At 34.7% G+C, this 22,206-nt stretch overlaps 1 protein-coding gene across 1 annotated transcript in view; it reads left to right on the top strand.

Moving 5' to 3' along the window:
- Fbxl4 (F-box and leucine-rich repeat protein 4) overlaps nt 1-22,206 on the top strand; it is a gene marked incomplete at its 5' end in the record, with an annotated part of 57,198 nt that overhangs the window by 8,610 nt on the left and 26,382 nt on the right. Inside the window, 3 exon segments of the mRNA XM_005377798.2 lie at nt 1,871-2,216; nt 11,173-11,417; nt 19,136-19,349. Of these exon segments, the coding sequence (XP_005377855.1) occupies nt 1,871-2,216; nt 11,173-11,417; nt 19,136-19,349 (805 nt within the window).

Below are 22,206 nucleotides of genomic sequence, written 5' to 3'. Positions count from 1 at the left end.
ATGGTACTGTTCATACTAGCTAAGGTACAGAATCAACCTAGGTGCCCATAAACAGATGAATGGATAAAAAAATAAGGTATATATATATTACTCACTGGTGAAAAAAGAACAAAATCCTGTCATTTGCAGTAAACTTGACAAACTGGAGAATATTATGTTAAGTGAAATAAGCCAGACACGGGAAGACAAGTACCATATGATATTCTTTTTCATATGTAGAAGCCAAAAACAGAATTTTTTTGGAAGAATGTGGGGGAAAGGGGAAAGGGAGGTTGGATTTGATCAGTGCTATGCATATTTGCAGCTATCACACTGAACCCTATTAATATGTACAATTAATGTGATGTTAATAAAAATAAGGTAGAATAAAAAACTTCTACCTTATGTTTTTATTCCTGAAAGTAGAAATTATCCGATGTCTCTTCACTGCTCTTCCAAGATGGTGGCCATATGTCTTTTGTGGCTCCTTCTTGGCCTAAAGACTGTTAGGGTCTTTCTATGCCAATGGTTTCCATGTTTTAGATTTCTCCTGTGAGTTTTATATTCTTGTCTAATTTAATTTCCTATACTATAGTTAATCAGTTTTTACTTAGATCTCAATAGATCGTTGGGCTAAGGAAATGAACCAACAGTTTTTTGAGGGAGGATAATAGTCTCTTATGATTAGTAAACATTTTAATTGTTATTAATTATCAGTGTATTATAAATTATAAGGAGATATGCCTCCTATTAAATTAGAGATTATTTTTTAAAATAGATAATGCTTTCAGTGGTTATTTTTATGTATTTTGGAAAGCAGTTTGTAGTATTATTGAAAAACTTAAAATATTCTTTGACATAAAAGTAAAAATTCTGAGCTGGGGATGTAGCTCAGTGGTAGTATGCATGTTTAACTTGTGAAGCTGAGTTCAATCCCCAGTTCCACGAAAAAGAAAAAAAAAAAATCTGCTAACCAAACTAAGTAGAAATAGAGGACAAATGTTTATTGAAGTATTTTTATGTTTCTAAATTTGTCTGCTATATTGGAAAACAATAAACACCTGATGGATGATACTACGTTATGAAGAATCTGCATGTAGTTTTGGAAAATAGTTTTATAAGAAAATGTCCATGCATGTGGGATATTAGTTCACTAAGCCTTGAAGAGTAGATGGGCAAATAATACCAGTAGGTTGGGCATTCACTGGGGGAAGACAACATGAACACAAGATACAAAGGTAGAAATAAACTTACTGTATGGAAAGTAATGACCAATTTGTGTGGCTAGTAGTTCATCAGAAGGGATAAGAAAGAATGTTATTCACCTTTTATGTATTAGAGACTTACTAGTTATTGGCGATACAAGGGTAACTAAAAGTTGACAAAAGTAGACATTCAGGAGAAGGGCATATATAAAAGACAATTTTCTGAAATAATTGACAAAACTTAATGACTGTATTTTAAAAAGAAAAAGCAAATCAAAGATCATACATAAATTTTGAGTTTGTATGAGGCCAGTAAAAGGCATGAAACACTAGAAAAGAAAACTTTTATGAAGCAAGATAATCAGTTTAGTTTCTGCAGTGGGTTTAAGATATAACACAGCACACGGGACAGCCTTACCCCTTAGTTAGGGTTTACTTATATCTATTCTAGTCTTTAAATGGACCAATGTAAAATCTAAAAAAAAAAGACTGTATGGGACTTAGGAAAATAGTTTAATATGTATATCTATAAAATTCAGTTTAAAACATTTTTTCGTATCTTAGAAACAATTTATGTGTTGATTCTGGTCAGCTCAGGTGACACCTTTGTTTCACACTGTATTGTGTTAAGGTATGGGTAGATCTCATTCCAAACTATATTATAGGGAAGTTTCTTTCTTTGGCAGATGGGAGATTCTTTGGTCAGAGAAACCTACGAAGGTGAATGCTTCCCAGGCTCGCCAATTTAAACCTTGTGTTAAGCAGATAAATTTTCCCACAAATCTTATACGACTGGAAGTAAATAGTTCTCTTCTGGATTATTACACTGAATTAGATGCAGTTGTGCTACATGGTACGAAAGACAAGCCAGTGCTTTCTCTCAAGACGTCACTTATTGACATGAATGATCTAGAAGATGATGAGTATGAAGAAAAGGATGGTTGCGGAATGGACAATCTTAACAAAAAGTTTAGCAGTGCTGCCCTCAGGGAAGGGCCAAATAATGGATATTTTGATAAGCTGCCATATGAGGTAAGCCAGAAGTATTCAGTAGTGCTAGTCGACATAACACAAATGTTTAACTATTAATGTTTATTTTGCTAATTATCAGAGAAATAGAAGCATTAGTAAGGGGCATATACTTTGTGATGTGTTGTGTATTTTTTGTTATTTTGGTTTTTTTATTAGCACATATTTGCAGTTTATGATGTTTCCATTCCTTGTATGGATTTGGAACATATGTATTAAACATCTTAAATCTGATTTGAAACGTGCGTATTAAGCATCTTAAATCTGATTGTAGTGATTCTGGATAAATTATTAAATATATATTCTTACATTACTGAGTAACATTAAGCAAATACATTAATGATAGATTATACTCCACTTTAATTCATAACTGTACAATGTAAATATGGGCAGTGTGTGCTTAACTTTATATCAGTTATGTTAAAGATTATTTGCTATCAGAGATAAGAACAATAAAATTGTGAAATGAATGCCTGTTTTATTTTATAACTACAGTTTCCTTAAGTGTCATTTGTTCTTCTATACTAATTATATTATTCTAAGCATTACTTTTGGTCTAGGCAGATAGAGTACCTTTACTCATAAATACAGGAGGTACCTTGGTTCATGAACTTGATTCTTTCCACGAATATGGTCACAAACTGAATTGGATGAGAACTGAACCAAATTCAGTGGTTAGAGTCAATGTTAACCTCATGGGGAAAATTGATTGAGTTCTTGTCCAGTTTGGTTTGTGACCAGAATTGTAGAGAGAATTGAATTCATGAACCTAGGTACCACTGTACTTTTTTGTGTGTCTAGTTTGAAATTTGTTTTCACTGTGTCTCCGTGGGAGTACTTCTGTAGTATATTTAGCCTGCCTCCCCAGCATCAAATTCCAGTACATTCCACAGCTATGTGACACCAAAATTCCCCACCTGTTACCAAATATCCCCAGGGAGTTGGGGAGAGGTGTGGAGGAAGTTTGACCAAGTATTTATGTCACCCACTGCAAACTTTTGTGTATGGTTAAAAATAATACAATCAGCATTTAAAAAAGAAATTTATAGACTGAAATTTTAACCAAATTAGATGTCAGCCTTCTAAATTGGTATTTCAGATTTCATTATAAACACACTGGTAGTTTAACATGCATGAAATGAGAAGAAGCCTGTTGAATGCCTAGTAGTAATAGTAACCATGATACCTGTACAACATTTTACACTTCAAATATTGTGGTGCTTCCTATGCAATAGCTAACGTTGCTAAACATAGACGCATTTAAGTAAGAGCAAGACCAAGATCCCACCCAGGGCCTCCAAGGCAAGACTTGCATGGTAGAAAGGAAGCTTCACAGACTGGAGAAGGCCATCTGGCCTTTACTGTGAGAAAGGAGGAAAGATGCAGGAAGAGCTGAGCTTTCAGTGAGGAGCATGAGGCATTGCTAGTGCCATTCCTCGGAGCTCTGAGGAGATCTGCCCGGCAGCAGTGGGCTTAGTTGATTGGGAGGCCAGTGAATCACTTCTTTGTTTTTACCCATTTCCTAAGATTTAGAACAAATTTGGTTCAAGAAATATGTATTTTAGACCGTTTATTGAATTTTATCCAAGCCTGGTAAAACGCATTTCATGTGGCATTCAAATGAATGATATGGGAGAGCTTCTGGTAGAGGGAAGAGAATAAAGTGTTTGACTTGTTGGAAAACTCCAGTATTTCCCTGTGGCTGGAACATGGGATTTAACAGGGAAAGGTGCAGGACATGAAATTGGAGAGAGACCTAAAGCTGCTGCAGTACTCAACTCAGTTCACGTGGATAGCGGTTATCAGGACGCCCTGGTCATGAGGCGCAGCAGAGGGCTTTTTGGGTTTACCAAGTTTGCCTTTTGTCCCTTTCAGCCAGGGGTGTTCAGGGTACTGTGCTTCCCCAGTGTACAGCAAAATAGTTGGGGAAAAACACAGATACTTCAGATTTTGTAAATAATTTACCATAGGTGAAAAAAACAAGAGCAAATTCAAGATAGTAGTTTCACACTGACTTACTTGTGTTCTTTGTGTGTTCTTTTTGAATGGGAAAAGATATAGAATAATATCTAATGTTCCAGAAATTATCCATAATATTCAGGCATTTTTACAGATGCATTGGCTCACAGTTAGATACAGTAATTGCCCAGATGTTTTGGTCTCATGTGAATTCTTTTTCATAGGTCTTGATATAAAAAAGATTGTGAACAATGAAAATTTTATTTGAAGAAAGAGCATAACAAAACAAAATTTTGATTTTAGATTACTCTATGGTAAATGAAGAATAGAACAGCAGGAAGTCAGGGTTGCAGGGAGGGATACCAGTTAGGAACCTGCTGCAGTAACTTAGGGACGAATTGACGAAGCCCTAGAAATTGGAATGCTTTGAGAAGAGATAAGGTGGGAGGAATATTCCAGAGATTCAGAAGATAGTAATCAAAAGAAACTAATAAATGTGGAGATGAAGGAAAACATCATGGACTTTTAGGTTTCAGGTTGGGATGTCTCCGTGGTGGACATGCTTTTAATCATGAAACTGGGTGGAGGGAGACGGGGACATTGACTTTTAAGTGCCTGTAACTCATTAAAGCAGGCTTGTATGGTCACGGACAGTGGCCAGTTGCTGTTTGAGCTTTACTTTCAGTTGGAAGGTCTGATATTTTATTTGAGTGATCCATCTCTAGAATGAAGTGGGTGAAGTTGATTGGTGAAACTATAGAATGTAAATAAAGGGCCAAGAACAGAATTTTGGGAATGCTAACATCTAAGAGTCCCATAGAAAAAAGAAATGGGAAAAAGGACTCAAGAGGTGGGAAAGTCTTAAAACCAAAGCATTAGGAAGCTGAAAAGGTACAGCCACCATTAAAAAGTAAACTCAGCTGTGTTGCTGCAGAAGTTAAATTACACTGCCCACTGGTTTGGGTCACTAGGAGATCTGTACCATGAGCAGTCAATTCCGTAGGGTGACAGATGACAGAATTGCGTGGTGTTTGGTAAAGGCATCAAGTAGAGAAGTACAAGCAGAAACAATAAGTGTTTAATATCTCAGAATAAGCAGAAAATTACTTCTGTAATATACTTTTGATTATGGACTGTAACATGGATAAAACTATCCACCAAGACAGTTGGCCTTCTAGCTAACATGCCACCTCTTTGTGTCATACTCCCAAAGGAGTATTATCACAGTGAGAGAGTGAGAAATTGTAGGTATAATCTTCTCTAGGTTACATTTGAAAGGAAAGAGATATGGTAAGTAGCGGAGATGCAGCAGAGAGGTTAAGGCTGTGTTTATGATGCAGAAAATTCAGCATATTTATATAGAAGGGAAGGAGCCAGGAGGGAGAGAAAGCTTCAAATATATGCAAAAACATTTAATCAAACAACAAACTTCTGTAGAAGAAACCAAGAGATAGAGTCACTATTCCTGGAGGGATATTAATTAGCATTGACGAAAGAACACCATGTAAAGAGTTAATGCTGGAAAACACATAGAGTATACTGAGTTTTGAGGGCAGATCAACCTTTTTTGGGGAGGCCTTCCAGACCATAATTTCATCATATATTCATTATGTTATCCTAAGGTACTTTAGACTAGGATTTCTCATATAATAAGAGGTTTTGACAGATACTAGATGCTAGTTGAATAGCGAGGAATGGGTATTGTCTTCCAAGCCTAAAAGCTGCTATCTTTATTTAGATAAAATCTGGAGGTACTCTTTCCCATGTCACTGTCATGGTTTTGGTGACTTCATTAATTTTTTTATACTTCGATATTTGTTTAAAATTTAATACTAAGTGTTGAAATGTTTTCACCTTATAATGTGACTTTTGTTATGGTGACTTTTGTTTGGAATCATGCCAGAAGTTGCTAGGAATAATTTAAATAACAAATCATCTATAAAAAGTAAAGTATTTACTTCTGATGCAGAATGACTCAGTAGTAACTGCTTAAAAGTTCTACTGAAATATATTTGAAAATTATAGTTAAAGCAAAATTGTAATTCTACACATTTTAAGGTACCATTGTTACCAAGCTCAGGTGATTCATAGTTGCTTTCAAACATTTATGAACACAAAATTCTTATATTACTTACATTTTCAAAGCATAAAGAAAAAGGAACAGGGATCAACATAACATGCAAAAAAGAAAACTGTGGACCAGTTTCACTTATATAAACATCTTGAATAAAATAATGTCAAGTAGAATTATTTTAAGATGATAATACAACAAAATCATTCAGGATTTACTCCTGGAATTCAAGAATTTTTGTCATAGATAATTTATAATATTAGATTAAAAGCTGAAAAATCCTAAGATCATCTCAGTAGATGTGCAAAACCAGTTAACAAAAGACAGCTAAATGGATATCAGTATTTTTGCTATTTCTGTTAAAAATTGCTTTATTAGGCTGTCAAGCATCATAAACCAAAAGCTAATAATCATATTTAATTATCAAAAACAAGAAGTCCATTGTTTAGCATGGCAGCCACTAGCCATACACACTATTAAGCACTTGAAATGTGGTAAGTCTGAATTGAAATGTGCTAAAAGTGTAAAATATATATAGGACTTTAAATACTTAGGAATGCAAAACATCTCATTTTTACATTAATTGTAAGGAATTGTGATACTTGTATATGTTGCATAAACTAAAAGAAAACTAATTTTGTCTGTTTTTTTTTACTTTTAAAAATTTAATTAGTAAAAAATTTGAAATTATATATATCTCACATTTGTGGCTCACATTTGAATTAAAGCCAAGATTAAAATAACATTGTTCTGGAAGAACTGGCCAATACTGGTAGATATGAGAAAGGAACAAAAGGCATAATTTTTAGTAAAGGCAGCTATAAAGTCAGCATTTACAGACAAAATGATTACCAATAATGGTTGAGAACAATAAGTAAGTTGGCAGGCTGGGAAGTTAATAGATGAAAAGTAATAGCTTTAGGAACTCCAGGAACATTGAGTGTTAAGTCATAGCATGGTCTTGAGTAGGAAAATACATTAAAGCTAAAGTGTCAGTTTTTCTTAAAGTAATGATATATTTAATGAAATCTCAATTAAAATGCAAACAATTTATAAATAAAAAATTCACCTAAGTAACCTGAAAATAATCAGGAAAATCCTAGTAAAGGAGAATGATTCATCTTGATTCTCATTTACAACCAAGCAAAAAAATCTAATGTATTTACCTGTATACAGTTTTAAAATTTTAGAGGACAACTTCCTTTACATAGATGATTGAAATGGGAAAAATAATGGATAAATGAAACACAGAGACCAAGAAAAGACCAAAAGGAGAGGAGAAAATATTGGCAATTTTTTTGGCAAAGAGTTAAATTTCTATTAAATTTCTATAATTAACAAAACAAATAATTTAAATAAATAGAAGAAGAGTAGTGGCAGAATTCAACACAGCACAAATAAAATAGCTGCTGCCCCCTTTTTTGCCTCTTAGAATGATAAAGTTTTGATACCAGTACGAAGATACAGGTGAATGGGTACTTTTACACACTTATTTGTGGATATATAAAATGATGTGAACATTCAGAAGGGCAACTTTGTGCTTATATAAAGACTTTTAAATGTGGATAACTTACCCTAAGGGTATACATACAAAGTTTGCCAAGATTAACTTATATACATAATATATAATAATGATATTGATATAATGATATTAATATACAATAAGGACATTACAATAATGACATTGCAATATTATTTGCAACAGGAAAAAAGCAGGTGATATACTAGCAGTCAGAAACTAGTTCAGTTATTATGTCACATTTGTGAAACCGAAAGACTTGGTTCTGTTTGTGTAGATGAGGATCTATAGGATGTATCAGTAAATGAGAAAAACAAGGAGCTAAACTATGTTTATGATATCCAGGAATACAATTTCATACACATGTATCTGGAAAAGACCAGAAAAACTTAAAAATGCTTATCTGTAAGGGAGAAGGATTGTAGAATTGAAGGTAAAGAGGAATAAACTTATTTTCTACCTGAGGTTTTTGATTTGTTTGTATAATATTTCATAGGCCAAAGGGTTATCTGGATGGTGAGATTTTATTAAAGGAAATACCCATTTGTGATAGGGATGGGGACCACTGCAGTGGGATGGTAGAGGATGAGGGTTTTGCTAAATTGACTTAGCAATGTTTTTTGTTTGCTTAAAATTGGATGCTATAAGGAAGTGCTCAGATGGGTCTAGGAGAAAATACAGATACATTGCTAAATTTTAGTAAAGCAGAGTCTTTGCCAGCCTTTATTATTAACATCTTTTTATTAACATCTAATTATTAACATCTTTATAGTTTTTCTTTTCACAGCAAATGTATAAATGCATAAACACCCTGAAGTTATTCTTTCAAGCCTAGTTCAAAGGTTAAGAGTAAATAGCAAGAATACCTCAAACCTTACTATAGATGATCGATTTATTAGGTAACTGATGCTCATATTTTATAAAAATCTTTTCAACTAGCGTGGTGGCACAAGCTTGTAATACGAGCAGTTTGCAGGAGGCACAATAGACGTTGTGAATGGGGAAGAAACTGTTCAAAAGAAAAGAGAAACTGATGGGGGAAAGGGGTAAGGAAAGAAAAGAAAAGGGAAAAAGTATACTACACAAGATAGTTAAGACAGTTACACAGCTAGTTTCTCTTAGCTGACTGAAAAGAAAGATCTGTGCTAATATTGTCTGACTTCACTTCATGCCTATATCTTGTACTCTGAGTAACTACTATGAAGATAACAATGCACAATCAATTATTCTTATTCTTCTATTAGCCTGATTTGAAACTGTTTTACTTCCATTTTTGTTCTCCTCTTTAAAATTGCATTAATTTTTGCTCTTATCTTTATAATTTCCTCCCTTATATGAGTTTTGGGTTTTATTTGTTCTTTTTTCTAGAAGTTTGAGGTTCAACATTAGGTTGTTTATTTCAGCTCATTCTGTTTTCCTGATGTGAAAACTTATCACTATAAATTTCTCTTGTAGGACTGCTTTCATTGCATCCTGTAAGTTTCAGTATGTTGTATTGACATTATCATTTAATTGTATATATAGTTTAATTTCATCTTTAATTTCCTCTGTTGATCCATTGGTTATTCAGAAGAGTGTTATTTAATTTCCATGTGTTTATATAGTTTTGTGATTTCTTTTGTCATTGATTTCCAGTTTCATTGCACTATGATCAAAGAGTGTACATGGGATGATTTCAATTCCTCTACATTTACTTAAGCGTGTTTTGTTAATATGTGGTCTATTTTAGAGAACATCCCATGTGCAGCTGAGAAGAATGTGTATTGTGATGTTTTGGGGTGGAATACTCTGTATTCATGTACTAAGTCCATTTGTTCACAGGCTTGGTTTAATTCTGATATTTCTTCATTGATTCTTTTTGTCTAGTTGATCTATCTCTTTGTGAGAGTGGATTATTAAGGTTCCCCGCTACAACTGTGTTAGTGTTTATTTGTTTTTTTTTTCATGTCTGTTAATAATTGTTTTATGTAGTTGAGTACACTGGTGTTTGGTGCATATATAATTGTTATCTCTTGGATGTTTCTCTTAACAAGTATATATTGACCTTCTATGCGTCTTTTCATCAGTTTTGGTGTAAAGTTTACATTGTCTGCAAATAGAATAGCTACCTCTGCTTTTTTCTGGGTTCCTCTTGCCTGGGGAGTTATTTTCTATACTTTGATGTTTAGTCTGTAACTTTCTTTTTGGTTTAAATGTGTTTCTTGAAGGCAGCATATTGTTGGATCTTCTTTCTTGATCCATTCTGCCAGTCTGTTTCTTTTGATTGGTGAATTGAGACCATTTCATTGATGTTTATAACTGTTATGTATTGGCTTATCCTTTTTGGGTTATTTTCCTGTGGTTGGTTTCCTGTCTTTCTTCTCTGTTTAATTGCTTGCCCACCTGGCAAAAACCCAATTGTTTACCATTAAAAAGAAAACTATTCTGGACTCATTCAAGGAGATTGTTTTTATTAGAGATAAAGATCTTTTTTATTCCACCTTGTTAATTTTTACATACATTCTCTATTCCATCATTGCTCCCGCTGCTTTGAACAGATATTTTTCTTTTTCTCTTTCCTGGAATTCTGCATTAGCTCCCTGGCTGTTTTCTCTTTCTGCCTCCTTTTGTCCTGTAGCACTTGTCTGATGACCTTTCTAAAACATAGACCTGATCTTCTCACTCAGCCGTGTAAATCTTTTCAACTCTCCTCAGTGCTTTTATGGTAAATGCAGACTCTTCTGTTTTTATGTTTGCTCTCATCCTTTTGATGCTGAGCCTTCTTGGCATAAGCACACTTTTGCTTTGGAGTTAGGTCTATGTCTTGTACAGTTTTAGGCTCTACTAGCATTGTATATCGCTACCAACACTATTAAAACATGTCATTGTACTTACTAATTTCCCTGGACTGTGAACAGCTTGGGAGTGGAAACTCTTTTATATCACCAGTGCCTGGAATGTAATAAATGCTGAGTCTATGAAAAATTCTATTAGTCAACAGATTAGTAAAATATCTTTGCACACTAAGGAAATGAGTTGTCAACATGAGCCGAATATTTGAGCAGTTTGAAATGCAGTGTAGTCGGGTATCTGTAGTTTCTTCCCACTTAGATATTTTTGTTGAACATTGATTTATTTACTATGTAAAAAAAAAAAGGAAACAGCTTTTGTAAATGAGGGAAAGAGGGGTTGAAAGGAGGGTAAGAGAATGCAAAAAAAAAAATTGAGATAAGTCATGTAGGGCTAGAAAGTCCCTATGATTAAAGCGATCATTATGTATATTTACAATGTACCAACAAACTTATTAAAAAAGCACTGTTTTTTATTGTACTATAAAATATTGTTTTAAAATGTGTGTTATGTTATAAATCCTGTATTATGCTACAATGATACTGTTTTTCACTCTTGTTCTTGGGTTCTGTTTTGTGTAGCTCATTCAACTGATTCTGAATCATCTTACACTACCAGACCTCTGTAGATTAGCACAGACCTGTAAACTACTGAACCAGCATTGCTGCGACCCTCTGCAATACATCCACCTCAATCTGCAGCCGTACTGGGCGAAACTAAATGACACCTCCTTAGAGTTTCTACAGGCTCGATGTACTCTCGTCCAATGGCTTAATTTATCCTGGACTGGAAATAGGGGCTTCATCTCTGTTTCAGGGTTTTGCAGGTGAGTGCAAGGACTTGTTGAAGCTTTTTTCTTCATCAGCAGGCTGTACTTATTAACTCAGTGTATAATAATTTTCACAGTAGGAGTTTAAAATTATATACTATATCTTACAGAAATAAAAAAGAAACACAGTGTGTGTTCACAGTGGTGCTGCTTATTAAAATTAAGGAGTTTTATCAGCCTTTCCAGCTAAACTTTGTAAGGGCATTGTATCCTTTACCTCTTAATTTTTTAAATCAGAAGTGACTTTCTACAGAACTCCTTTTTTTCTTTTCTCATATTTTCAGCACAGATGATTAACACATTTTAAAAACTATTTCCAAATCAAAATCTACCTCTAATGTGATTTGTCAGAAATGGAAAACAATTTATTATGGAGCATTTTTAATTAAATCTTAATTACATGTGCAATACATCACCCAAATTTAGAAGCTCATTTGAACTAATTATGTTGAAAATGCAATTGCATGCTAACTAGGCGACCACACTTGCAGACCTGCCCAGGTGTTTCTGCTCCTTTCTATTTAGGCATTTCGTTTCCTTACTATTAAATGTCACCTGTTAAACATTTGAAATCTTGTACAAGTGCATAATCATTTAGTAATGCCATAGTAATTTTTCTTATGATACAAACAGGTGTTTTTCTCTTAACCTTGATAAGAGTTGTTTCCATTGTATGTTACATGTGAGCTCATCATTTACATGAGGTTGAATAATAGAGAAAAGAGTTTGGGGAAAATACCTGCTAATGCGCAAATACTCTTTTATCCTATTTTTACAGACTAAAACTGAATTTCACCCATCCTTACATTTGGGTACCGTCCAGTGGGTATGTTCTTATATAGTGCTTTAGGACTTAGAAATTTATATGTAGTGGCTTATTTTCCTTTGCCTTACATTATAATACAGATGCAGTTCAAGAAAGAAATATTTGATATGATTAGATTTGGATGACATCATAGTGTGAGAGGTAGTAACAGTGTGCTCAAAATGCTAACATTAATTGTTTATGCATCAAATTTAAAAACAGGTACAAGCAATCGTGGCCCACAGCACATGTTAAAAGCATGGATGCACTGGCTTTCTCTCTTTTCTCCCAGAGATAGGTCCAGGGAAAGGCTTATTACTCAACATATGATAGCTATCCAGTGGAACACATTGTAGGGGCAGAGAGAGGGTGATCCCTTTTCTCTCCATCATAAAGGGTACAACTGGTACCCCCATGTCAAAAAACAAGTTAACAAGAAAAAGGTTAACAATTTTACTTAATCATAGTTATATATGCCATGGGAGTTTTCAGACAGAAGACCTACAGATGTAGGAGAAACCATCTGACTTTATGCCTAGGTTTGAAGAAGTAGGGATGGACAGGCATGTGGAAATGTGGTTGAACAAAGCGTGTGTGACCCAACAGTAACACAGTGAGTGTGGAAGGACCTGCCTGTTTAGATTCCTCTGTATTGTAGTGTTTCTTCTTCATGAATATAGGGCAGGACTCCTGTGGAATGGGAGTCTTAAGACCTGTTACTGGACAAGGGTGGGTCATAGAATTTCTTTCCATCCAGCTCCTAGGAGGAAAGACAGGGGAAGGTTAGAGTAATATGTTCAGAGTTTATGACTTGGTTTGGGAAAGAGAAGTTCTAGTTTTTGTGACCTGTCTTAGAGAAGAGTAGCTCTGGTTTCTGTGATTTGCTTTGGGGGAGAATAGAGATAAGAGAGAGAATGAGAAGAAAGAGACCTTGGGTCCGAGACTGCTTCTGAGACAGTCTCCTGTCCGTTAGTCAAAAGTAGACAGCATGCCAACACTGTAGATTTTGAAGTCTCATTATCTGAATCCCCCAAATTGTGTAGTCCTTTTTTTCCACTTCTCTCAGCCCAAACACACATCCTTCATGTGCACATTCTCCTCTCTTCTAAGAGACCTTGAAGACCTGAAGCTGATGCTGGCTGGGTAGACCATATGAATCAGTCATAAGCCAAGGCCAGCTGAATGTGAGACAGGGAGAAGAGCGGTGCCAGTAAGCGTTATTTTACATTAGAAAGACCTATAGGGTGTTTAAATTACTCTTACAGGTCTGTCCCCAGTTTTCATCACTATCAGGAATTAATATTGTTTTTACCCTTTGAGTACAAGGGATGGTAGTGCATATTGTGGACCATGTAAACAGATACTTGAGCTATATAATATAGCTCCTTCTACAGAGAAGCTAAAAATATATAAATAACATGTAAACATATCCTTTACAATATTTTTATGATTAAAATAAAGGTAGTGACCAATGGTTATAGAAGTTAAAGAAAATGTTGGTAGTAAATGGCTGGCATCTAGCTTCTTTGACAGTGTGCTACATAGGATTGTGGTAATGAATAAAACGTAAAGATAGTATTGCATTTTAAAAGCTTTTTATGTCATTTCCTTGGGTGCACGCGAAGAAGCTTCAATTGTGAGAAGAAAACTCAGTGGTATTTTTAAAATTATAGTTGATAATGGGCAAAGATCTTTTGCAAAGTTAGAGCTCCAGTCTGCTTTCTCACAAGAAGTTCTTCCATTTTCCAGTTCACACAGGGTAGTTACTCTGGGGCGGTGAATAATAACAAAACTACATATATAGATTTAATTTGCCAAATATTTAACCAGAAAAACAGTGCATTTTGCTAGCATTCCTTAACTATAGTCACTGTTCCCATTAAGAAAAGAAAGTTTAGATAACAGGAACAGAAAAAAGTTGGGGGTGGAGGCAGATGGGAGTTTCGCTTGCTGATTGCTGTTGACCCCCTTGACTTGACTGCTGAATTGACAGTCATTATGGCTTGTAGGCTGCATTCCCATAATAAACAATAAATATTCATGGCTTGATTATTAATGAATAATCTATGAATAAGTATGGTCTATTTATGCTTATTACTGTGAGCAAGACTTATTTATAATACTGTAAAGAAAAAAGGTACATTTTAAAACTAGAGACCAATGATGATGAGCTGCTTTTTGAGCAAGTTTTGGGGAAAAAAGTTTGATGCAGCTTATTTTTATTAACTGAAAACCTTATGAAGATTAGAACTATTTCACTAGATTTTAAAGAACTTCTTAGCACTTTTTATTATTCAGAATAGCAGAGAAACAGATTAAATTGGAAGAAAGAGAACATAAAACTCTTAATCAGCTATCATAATCCTAGCCCCACCACAGATTTGTGATTTGCAACTTGGAGTACTACTCAGGCATATCATTACTCATTAAAATCTTACCTATTATAATTACTCTTTTCTTTTATAATACAGTTCTCCAAAGTCTTGGATGTTCCTTTACCTCCCTGCCTGTTTGTGTTTTAAAGCATAATCACATCATTCTGTCCAAAAGGTTGATTTTTCTATTACCATGGTTCTCCATGTAGAAGAATGATGAATCAATGCTGATCCTCCACCTCACTTAGGTGTGGGTTTTACCCCTAACCTACTTACTTACTCTAGGTAGTTCATATTCGTTACTTCAGGAAATATTCTTGGATGCTTTCTAGATGCAAGGACCTTGGTCAGTATTTTCAAACAGTTATAGTTTCATGGCACAGAGAGCTATTTTTTGATTCATGTGTTTTTTTCAGTTGCTTGCCTATACTTTATACACTTGTTCTTAGATTGTCAAATCCTAGAAAGTAGAGATAATTTTAAGACTCTGGGCTGGGGATTTAGCTCAGCGGCAAAGCGCCTGCCTGGCAAGCGCAAGGTCTTGAGTTTGGTTCCTGGTACCGGAGAAAACCAAAAAAAAAAAAAAAAAAGACTTTCTCCCCACCTCTCCCCCTCTATAATTGATAGGTAGTACTATGTACTATTATCAGAAAGTTTTTTCAGTGGCTTTATTTTGGACCAGATTTATTAAATAATGTTCCAGGTACTTGGAATTAACATTACCTTAAATATACTGTCATAAAACTCAGTGAGGGCCAGCTAACAAAACAGAAGGTTAGGAATCAGAAGTTGTGGATATTTATATCTAATTCTCCTTTTACCTTTATACATCAGTCAGGGTGTGAGGATTAGTGTCTTCTATTTTGTGATGAGTAAGCTCAGATTAAATTGTCCATTTGTGTGATGTTAATTATTTTAGGGTACAAGGTACCAGTTAGTAAATTACTTCTTACATACTTGTGTTCCTCTGGACAAATTAATTCACCTCATAAGGTTATCATTTTATTTTCATCTCCAGAGGCTCCTGGGTAAGTTCAGGATTGTGTATCTGAACTTAGGTCTTCTCATAAAAACCTCAATATCAGTAAATGCTTTATGAGAATTCACAGTGTAGAATGAATAGGCTGCAGGAAATAAAAAAGCTGTAGTTTTCCTTTTAAGGGACCCATGAATAAATAGTTGCAATGAATAAATAGTTGACCAAGACAAAAGCATGTATCTAACTTTACATTACCTTCCAGGTGGTGCATTAAATAAGAAATGAGTTGTGTTGAGCTAATTGAGTCTGCTGCTTCTTGTGCCTTCTTAGGGTGCAGATACTATGAAAAGCAGGTAGAACAGATTTCCTAAAGTGAAGAAGATAGAATATGAGTGTACTGGCCAAATAATCCAGTGGAAGAACATGTGATATAAGAATCTTGACAAAGAAAAATAAAAATCCTTGCTAGTATAGTTATGATTATTGTCTTTACTGTGCTTTCAAATTCTAACATTAAATCTATCTGGAAGTTTTCTACTGTCTATTAACACTTGGTTTTCTAATGATTGGTTGAACAGCACTCTATACATTCTTTGGAAACAAAGGTTCATAAATGGTAGTAAAGAGCAAAAAGGAATGTCAGGTCATTTTAAGTCAAAAATGAAAAAGAGGTGTATGTCAGAATGCTTCACCCAAATAATGAAGACCATGAAGAGATAAGATCCCCTAAACCTTTCCATTGTAAGAGTTAATATACTCACTTCTAAAATCTGCAGATATTTTTAGAGTTATAAAAATGACATTCTTTAATTCTCTGAAATGCTACATCTATTTTTATATTGCTAGCTTATAAATAATGAATTACTCTGCATAACTACTTGTACACTCAGAGTAAGGTCAAAGTGTTAATTTCATCGTATTTCTCAGGAGTAGTTTGCCCCTACTATGGGAAAAGTACTGTTAATCACTGGAACTTACTTGTTCAAGAATAGAGGAAGATTACGTTTATAAAATGTATTTTTGTAATTAGAAGAGTTGTTCAGTTACCTCTCATTGAATGCTTTTTACGTCCCTGCTGTTGTACTCAGTACTGGGTGCACCAGTGGTCTGTTTCAGTTGTCACAAGAATTGAGACGGTTTTTAACTCTCTGTGAAAAACAATAAGGAAATTATGTTTATGAGAAAGATAATGGATGGGAAATAGATGATGCTAGAGTTCAGTGCATTGTGTTGGAGATATATCATAATTTAGCATACATTGTCTACCTTTGAAATCGGTCCAGAATCTGATTATTTTATCTCCACATTTAGAGCTGTCATCCAAATGACATCGCACCATCTTCTCTTTCTTGAATATTGCAGTGGTGTCTTCATGGTTTCTACCCCGTTCCTCTCAATCTTTGTATGCAAATGTCAGTCAGCCTGGTGAAACACAAGCTTCTGATGATTGGGAATTCCACTGCTCTCAAAATAAAAGTCAGAGTCTTTATAGTGACGCATGCTGTATGAACTGCTGTCCTGCCTCACTGATGTAATCCTTTCTCCCTCATCTCCTGCCTCCTGCATCACCTTCCATATTTTCTTCTCTCTTAGCAACTTTCCCCCTTGCTAATGTGCTTGGCCTTCTCACTGCCTGAAATGCTTTTGCTCCAGACATTTGCTTTACCATCCTCTCATTTCCTCCACACAGACCCCACTCCGAGGCTTCCCTGACCGCATTTTCTATTGGCCCTCCCTGCTTTTATTTCCCTGTTGGTACTTTTCATTCTTTACTATGCTATGTGTTTTACTCACTTACTTGTTTCTAGTCTCTAGCACTGACCAGAATGTAAGCTGTGCTTGCTGAGAGCAGGGACTTTGTTTCCACAGTGCTGAGACCACTGGCTGGGTCATGTGGAAACTCAGTAAATACTTGGCTGAGGGAGTGATTGATGAATGTGCTTGGTGCAGACTGCAGCTTAGCTGACACAAGTAGCAGAGGAAGCAGGAGTGAGAGCTGTTGGAGAAGATCCAGGAGAGGGATCACAGCCTCAGAAACTTCAGAAAAGAGTGCGTAATTGTGTGAGATGTCACAGATAAATCATATAATACAAGTAGCAATAGGAGAGGCTACTGAACTTAGCAATTTAAAGGAGAGAGTGAATTTAGGGTGAGCAGAATGCAGACTGCAGTGGATTAAGAATAAAATGGTGTTCAAGTGTAAGTAAAATGTGTGGGCTACAGGGTTATTTGCAATATTTAAGTAAATCTGTAGTAATTGAATTTTGCTTTTTAAATGTGAGCTAGCAGAGATTTAACTTATATCTTAATGCTTGTGAGCTGCTTTGATCTTTGCCAGCTTTCACATATTATTTGATTTTTGGAACCACGAGGCAGCATGGTAAGTATTGTTCAGTCTGCCTGTTGGAGCTGAGGAAATGCTGAGACCTAAGTAAATGCCATGTACCGGGTCACTGCTAGAAAGTAATAGAGCAGGCCAAAAAAAGTGGGAGGAGAAAAATCCGTCTTTTGACTAGTCCAGTGCTAATTCTTTTATTTACACAGATATCCTTAGTTCAATTTTATTTCATATGCCTGTTGGTCAGTTTTTTAATTATTTAGGGAAAATACAGACATAAATTAATAGTGCTAACATTGCTGACGTGACACTGATGAGCAAGATTATGTCCAGAGAACTGGGCAGAGATAATTGGTGCACTATGTAGGGGTTCAGTTTACTGAGTTGATAAAATCTCATAGTCATACAGGCCTAGATTGATGCTTTTAGGTTATTTTCAGTTAATTGTTATAGACAGATTTTCCCCCAACAGGAGTGGAACTAAGATAAATACCACTATTTCTACTGTGATAAAACATTTTTGTGTCCATCACCTTGGATTATTTGTATAGCACTCCAGTTATTAAATATTAGTAACAGCTAAAGGAACATCTCACACAACAGTGGAGTTAAAACAACATAGAAATATTTTGACTTGAAAGGAGTCTGGTCTGATTTGAGGTCATTCAATCCAGGCTGTCATTTTGTGTTATAGTGTACAAAATGTGTTACTCAGTACTGTGTGTTATTAAGGGGGACATATCTCCCAGGAGTATTAAGTTTTATGTTTTGTTTGGGGCTTTACAAACTCAGATGTGAACAACAGGTAAGTGGGAGTAATATTTCCTCTGCTTTCTTAGTTTTCCATGTGGCTTTAGCTGACTTTTTCTGTTACATGAATTTACTTTATCTTTTCAGTTTTTTTTGTTGTTGTTGTTGGTTTTTTTTGGTTTTTTTTTTCCCGGTACCGGCAATCGAACTCATGACCTTGTCCTTGCCAGGCAGGCACTGTGCTGCTGAGCTAAATCCCCAGCCCCATCTTTTCAGGTTGATATATTTTAGCCTAACCATGACTATTTCAGCATGCAATGGATGGGAATTTAAGAGAAACAATTTTTATATTTTCCTTAATAGAATTCTGTTCTTTTGAAGTGTGTCTTCTTAGAGTTGATACAGTTTTAAAGTTCTTACAATAAGATTCTTTAATCTTAGAAAACTCATGGAACATTGTTTTTACAGATTTCTGAAGGTTTGTGGATCTGAATTAGTACGCCTTGAATTATCTTGCAGTCATTTCCTTAATGAAACTTGCTTGGAGGTTATTTCTGAGATGTGTCCAAATCTGCAAGAGTTAAATCTCTCATCCTGTGATAAGTTACCTCCTCAGGCTTTCAACCACATTGCCAAATTATGCAGTCTTAAACGACTTGTTCTTTATCGAACAAAAATAGAGGTAAGAATAACTCATTTATGTCTTTCCTACTGTGGTAGCTGACTGAATATTTAGTTTCCTTAATTGTTCAGAATAATGTTATTTCTGATTTTAAAATAAAAATTTTGGTACCATCTTAGTACCCTAAGATCATCAGAACTAATTTGGTCATTTCAGGGCTAGAGTCTATTATGTTTTTAAATTATAAGGAAATGTTCTTCTCTGCACTCTTAGAATGTTTGTGATGCTGAGCTGTTCATGTCTTTAGGTAAAGGAGGAGTGAGCTGAGGTGAGCTGACATGCTAGCAGAGATTAAGTCATAGAAAGAGGTGGGAGTATAGTGCATAGGATGGCATCTGCTTGGAACGGGAGAAGGCAAAGTGGAAATTATTAAGGGTCAGATTCAGGGGTTTTAATTCCTAGTACCATGTTCATATATCTCATTTTTAAAAAATGAAATCTGTCACATATATTAGTCCCTTGCATTTTTGCGCTCAGTATTTCTAGTGTGTCTTTCCAGATTAGGTCATACACTATCTGACCCTTTTGATTAACTCTGTGTTGTACACTCTACCACTGTCTAGTTGGCATCATCCCAGTGATCAGCATCTAATTTTTCCAGTAGTTTTTCTTTATACACTATCTAGCAGTAACCTTCTGCACAGGGCCCTGGAATAAATACCCACTTTCTGTCATATTCTTTTCCCCCTACTGCAGGCGTGTTGTCCTGCTTTCTGTTCTTGAATGTTCTTACCTGTTCCTGTCTCAGGAGTTTTGCTTTTCTGCTTATCTGGAATATTTTTCCAGCTTCTTAAACATTTTAATATTTTTCTAGCTCTTTAATTTTTTAAAGGTGACTTCCAGTTTATGCCTATCATATCACTTAGTTTTATTTCCTTTTTAGCATCCCTTTGTTTAAGCTCATATTTTGTTTGCCTATGTTAGGATATATTGTAATAGGAGCTATGTCTTATTTATTGTCATTTCTAGCATCTAGAATAGGATTTGGTAAGGACAAGCCATTTAATAACTATTTAAGTGAATGAATAAAGATAAAAATATCGACCTCATTGAGTCTTTGTGAGGAATATTTATATATTCTGCTTGTGAAGGTAGTAGTAATAGTAATAACTATCATGGTGATTTGCAGTGTGTTTTACTATCTGGAGGAGAAGACCATCCTCACTGTTCTTTGCAAACACTTTTTTTGGTGTAAATCCTTATACAGTATATTTATTCTTCCAGATGTATCTTTCAGTGAGGATTTTATTAGATGTACATTCATTATATTTCATTTTGCACTCTAGTAAGGCTTCCCATCTGTTCATGAAGGTCTTATTTTACATCTAAGGACATGTTACAGTTTTCTATGCTTAGATCTTAAGTCTTCTGGGTTAAATTTGTTCATTGCATATTATACTTTCAGTTGTTACTGTCTTTTCCATTTAATTTTAACTGCTTATTGTTAGTGTAAAGGAAAATCAAGATTTTTAAAAATATGTTTCTTTTGTTTACCTTACTAAATCTGTTTACCTTACTAAATGCATATCACATTTAATATGTTGTTTGGTGTTACTTTCTAATAAGTAGTCTTTATAAGCTTATTTGATTAAGAATATTTTCTAAAAATTACATATCATATTAAACTTTTTAGTCTTACTTAATACAGAGTCTTTGCATTACTGGGTAATTCCTGTATGGATTTATTTGCTGTTTTGTTATTGTTATTGTAGAACCCAGGGCCTTGCTCATACAAAGCACATACCTATCACTAAGCTATGTACACCCCACCCCTGTCTCCATATGTTGTTAGTTTAGTGCATAACTAAATTGATTTCCTAATATTTTGGAGCTAGTCTGTTTGGGTGTGTCTGCTACCATTATCCCCTACTAACTGGCTTAGCTTGAGGAAGTTTTTCAGCTGCCTGTGTTTTTCCTTCTGAAAAGTAGAGACAGTGATGGTATATATTTTGAGTTATTGTGGTATATATCCTATCAGATGTTTCTGAAGTGTTATACATTATCTAATTATCAGTGATTTAATATATATAAAGTGTCTACAACAGTACATGCTTCATAGTAAATGCTACATAAGGGTTTATACTTACTGGTATTTTTTACATCTCCTACTTTAGGTGAAATTGAGCTATGGTTTTCTTTTTCATTCTATTTTATTAGGTTTGGGACTAGGGTTATGACAGCTTAGCACAGTGAATTGATTGGAATAACTTTTTTATTGGAATAATTTGAATAAGTGGAAATTATCTGTTGGATACATTCACTTATAGAGAGCTAAGGATATTTAACCTTCATAGTAGTAGATTAAATACCTTTTTTTTAAAGCATGTAGCTTTTGTTCTAAACTATGGAAAACTGAAAGCATATAAATATGGGAGGTTGTAGCAAACACATTATTCTCAATTTTGGGAAAAATGTTTAGCTTAACAGGTAAACTGGTAAAGAAGGAAAACTGGAAAGAAGATCTTGATTCTAGCTACAGCCCTACTAATGATAAGTTTAATTATGTAGAGTAAGACATAGTCTCAGATTTCCAGAGTTTTTATTTGTAAAATGCGAGAACCCTTATCCCTGAGTACCATTTTCAAGATGGCCAGTGTTGTTACTGATGTGTGGTGAAATGATTCACCATTTGTGTAGGTGTAAACGTGTGAGCTGTCTTTTCTTGGTGTCTGTCCTGAATTATACTCTACTTGTTTTTCATTGGTATATTATTATTTTATTGGTCTTTATACTGTCCAAGGTAATGACTCATTTTTAGTTTTGCTGATAGTTGGATTTTAAGGTGAAATGTAACATAATTATATGAACTCTTGAGAAGAAAAATAGGGTAGAAACCAAACTTGCTAGTCGTCTTATA

This window comes from Chinchilla lanigera, unplaced genomic scaffold (genome assembly GCF_000276665.1).
Source record: "Chinchilla lanigera isolate Chin_1 unplaced genomic scaffold, ChiLan1.0 scaffold00010, whole genome shotgun sequence".
Taxonomy (NCBI): Eukaryota; Metazoa; Chordata; class Mammalia; order Rodentia; family Chinchillidae; genus Chinchilla; species Chinchilla lanigera.
Note: the sequence above shows the minus strand (reverse complement) of the source record. Positions and strands in the feature narration are given on the sequence as shown.